The sequence below is a fragment of the Corvus brachyrhynchos genome, unplaced genomic scaffold (assembly GCF_000691975.1).
Source record: "Corvus brachyrhynchos isolate BGI_N302 unplaced genomic scaffold, ASM69197v1 scaffold303, whole genome shotgun sequence".
In the NCBI taxonomy this organism is placed as follows: domain Eukaryota; kingdom Metazoa; phylum Chordata; class Aves; order Passeriformes; family Corvidae; genus Corvus; species Corvus brachyrhynchos.
In genome coordinates, this window is record NW_008237429.1 from 12,454 (window position 1) to 16,066 (window position 3,613).

At 47.3% G+C, this 3,613-nt stretch overlaps 1 protein-coding gene across 2 annotated transcripts in view; it reads left to right on the forward strand.

Annotated features, from left to right (window-relative positions):
• The window catches only part of NCSTN (nicastrin), a 15,748-nt gene that overhangs the window by 8,527 nt on the left and 3,608 nt on the right, over positions 1-3,613 (forward strand). Inside the window, exon 4 of one of the 2 annotated variants that reach the window (XM_017731153.1) lies at positions 3,409-3,443. In XM_017731153.1, coding sequence (XP_017586642.1) covers positions 3,409-3,443 — 35 coding nt within the window. Of the gene's footprint in view, positions 1-3,408; positions 3,454-3,613 lie in introns of both variants that reach the window. The other variant, XM_017731152.1, reaches the window with a different exon arrangement.

Genomic DNA, 3,613 nt, shown 5'->3' on the forward strand with positions numbered 1-3,613 from the left:
CGGGAAAAGTGGGAAAAGCGGGAAGAGCAGGAGGAGCAGGAAAAGCGGGAAAAGCGGGAAAAGCGGGAATTGCCTCCTCAGAGGGACAACGGGGAGGGAAGCGGGAGCTGGGATGTGCCGGGAATGGAGCCTGGATTGCGGCCGGGATTCCCGGTTTTCCTGCTGGAATTCCCGGTTTTCCTGCTGGGATTTCTGGGTTTTCCTGCCTGTAATGCCTGCCTGTAATTCCCATTTTCCCAGCTCTAATTCCCATTTTCCCAGCTCTAATTCCCATTTTTCCCACTCTAATTCCCGTTTTTCCCACTCTAATTCCCGTTTTTCCGGCTCTCATTCCCGTTTTTCCCAGCTCTACGGGTGCTGGTGGGTGCAGGGCTCCCTGGATCCCGTTTTCCCACTCTCATTCCCATTTTTCCCACTCTCATTCCCATTTTCCGGCTCTAATTCCCGTTTTTCCGGCTCTCATTCCCGTTTTTCCCAGCTCTACGAGTACTGGTGGGTGCAGGGCGGGAAGAGAGGGAAAAGTGGGAAAAACGGGAAAAGCGGGAAAAATGGGAAGAATGGGAAAAGTGGGAAAAACGGGAAAAGCGGGAAAAATGGGAAGAATGGGAAAAGTGGGAAAAACGGGAAAAGCGGGAAAAATGGGAAGAATGGGAAAAGTGGGAAAAACGGGAAAAGCGGGAAAAATGGGAAGAATGGGAAAAGTGGGAAAAACGGGAAAAGCGGGAAAAATGGGAAGAATGGGAAAAGTGGGAAAAACGGGAAAAGCGGGAAAAATGGGAAGAATGGGAAAAGTGGGAAAAACGGGAAAAGCGGGAAAAATGGGAAGAATGGGAAAAGTGGGAAAAACGGGAAAAGCGGGAAAAATGGGAAGAATGGGAAAAGTGGGAAAAACGGGAAAAGCGGGAAAAATGGGAAGAATGGGAAAAGTGGGAAAAACGGGAAAAGCGGGAAAAATGGGAAGAATGGGAAAAGTGGGAAAAACGGGAAAAGCGGGAAAAATGGGAAGAATGGGAAAAGTGGGAAAAACGGGAAAAGCGGGAAAAATGGGAAGAATGGGAAAAGTGGGAAAAACGGGAAAAGCGGGAAAAATGGGAAGAATGGGAAAAGTGGGAAAAACGGGAAAAGCGGGAAAAATGGGAAGAATGGGAAAAGTGGGAAAAACGGGAAAAGCGGGAAAAATGGGAAGAATGGGAAAAGTGGGAAAAACGGGAAAAGCGGGAAAAATGGGAAGAATGGGAAAAGTGGGAAAAACGGGAAAAGCGGGAAAAATGGGAAGAATGGGAAAAGTGGGAAAAACGGGAAAAGCGGGAAAAATGGGAAGAATGGGAAAAGTGGGAAAAACGGGAAAAGCGGGAAAAATGGGAAGAATGGGAAAAGTGGGAAAAACGGGAAAAGCGGGAAAAATGGGAAGAATGGGAAAAGTGGGAAAAACGGGAAAAGCGGGAAAAATGGGAAGAATGGGAAAAGTGGGAAAAACGGGAAAAGCGGGAAAAATGGGAAGAATGGGAAAAGTGGGAAAAACGGGAAAAGCGGGAAAAATGGGAAGAATGGGAAAAGTGGGAAAAACGGGAAAAGCGGGAAAAATGGGAAGAATGGGAAAAGTGGGAAAAACGGGAAAAGCGGGAAAAATGGGAAGAATGGGAAAAGTGGGAAAAACGGGAAAAGCGGGAAAAATGGGAAGAATGGGAAAAGTGGGAAAAACGGGAAAAGCGGGAAAAATGGGAAGAATGGGAAAAGTGGGAAAAACGGGAAAAGCGGGAAAAATGGGAAGAATGGGAAAAGTGGGAAAAACGGGAAAAGCGGGAAAAATGGGAAGAATGGGAAAAGTGGGAAAAACGGGAAAAGCGGGAAAAATGGGAAGAATGGGAAAAGTGGGAAAAACGGGAAAAGCGGGAAAAATGGGAAGAATGGGAAAAGTGGGAAAAACGGGAAAAGCGGGAAAAATGGGAAGAATGGGAAAAGTGGGAAAAACGGGAAAAGCGGGAAAAATGGGAAGAATGGGAAAAGTGGGAAAAACGGGAAAAGCGGGAAAAATGGGAAGAATGGGAAAAGTGGGAAAAACGGGAAAAGCGGGAAAAATGGGAAGAATGGGAAAAGTGGGAAAAACGGGAAAAGCGGGAAAAATGGGAAGAATGGGAAAAGTGGGAAAAACGGGAAAAGCGGGAAAAATGGGAAGAATGGGAAAAGTGGGAAAAACGGGAAAAGCGGGAAAAATGGGAAGAATGGGAAAAGTGGGAAAAACGGGAAAAGCGGGAAAAATGGGAAGAATGGGAAAAGTGGGAAAAACGGGAAAAGCGGGAAAAATGGGAAGAATGGGAAAAGTGGGAAAAACGGGAAAAGCGGGAAAAATGGGAAGAATGGGAAAAGTGGGAAAAACGGGAAAAGCGGGAAAAATGGGAAGAATGGGAAAAGTGGGAAAAACGGGAAAAGCGGGAAAAATGGGAAGAATGGGAAAAGTGGGAAAAACGGGAAAAGCGGGAAAAATGGGAAGAATGGGAAAAGTGGGAAAAACGGGAAAAGCGGGAAAAATGGGAAGAATGGGAAAAGTGGGAAAAACGGGAAAAGCGGGAAAAATGGGAAGAATGGGAAAAGTGGGAAAAACGGGAAAAGCGGGAAAAATGGGAAGAATGGGAAAAGTGGGAAAAACGGGAAAAGCGGGAAAAATGGGAAGAATGGGAAAAGTGGGAAAAACGGGAAAAGCGGGAAAAATGGGAAGAATGGGAAAAGTGGGAAAAACGGGAAAAGCGGGAAAAATGGGAAGAATGGGAAAAGTGGGAAAAACGGGAAAAGCGGGAAAAATGGGAAGAATGGGAAAAGTGGGAAAAACGGGAAAAGCGGGAAAAGCGGGAAAAGTGGGAAAAGCAGGAGGAGCAGGAAAAGCGGGAAAAGCGGGAATTGCCTCCTCAGAGGGACAACGGGGAGGGAAGCGGGAGCTGGGATGTGCCGGGAATGGAGCCTGGATTGCGGCCGGGATTCCCGGTTTTCCTGCTGGGATTCCCGGTTTTCCTGCTGGGATTCCCGGTTTTCCTGCTGGGATTCCTGGGTTTCCTGCTGGGATTCCTGGGTTTTCCTGCCTGTAATGCCTGCCTGTAATTCCCATTTTCCCAGCTCTAATTCCCATTTTTCCCACTCTAATTCCCGTTTTTCCCACTCTAATTCCCGTTTTTCCGGCTCTCATTCCCGTTTTTCCCAGCTCTACGGGTGCTGGTGGGTGCAGGGCTCCCTGGATCCCGTTTTCCCACTCTCATTCCCATTTTTCCCACTCTAATTCCCATTTTTCCCACTCCCATTCCCATTTTTCCTGCTCTCATTCCCATTTTCCCGCTCCCATTCCCATTTTTCCAGCTCTCATTCCCGTTTTTCCCACTCTCATTCCCGTTTTTCCCACTCTAATTCCCATTTTCCCAGCTCTACGAGTACTGGTGGGTGCAGGGCTCCCTGGATCCCATTTTTCCCACTCTAATTCCCATTTTCCCGCTCTCATTCCCATTTTTCCGGCTCTAATTCCCATTTTTCCCACTCCCATTCCCATTTTTCCCACTCTCATTCCCATTTTTCCCACTCTAATTCCCATTTTCCGGCTCTAATTCCCATTTTTCCCACTCTCATTCCC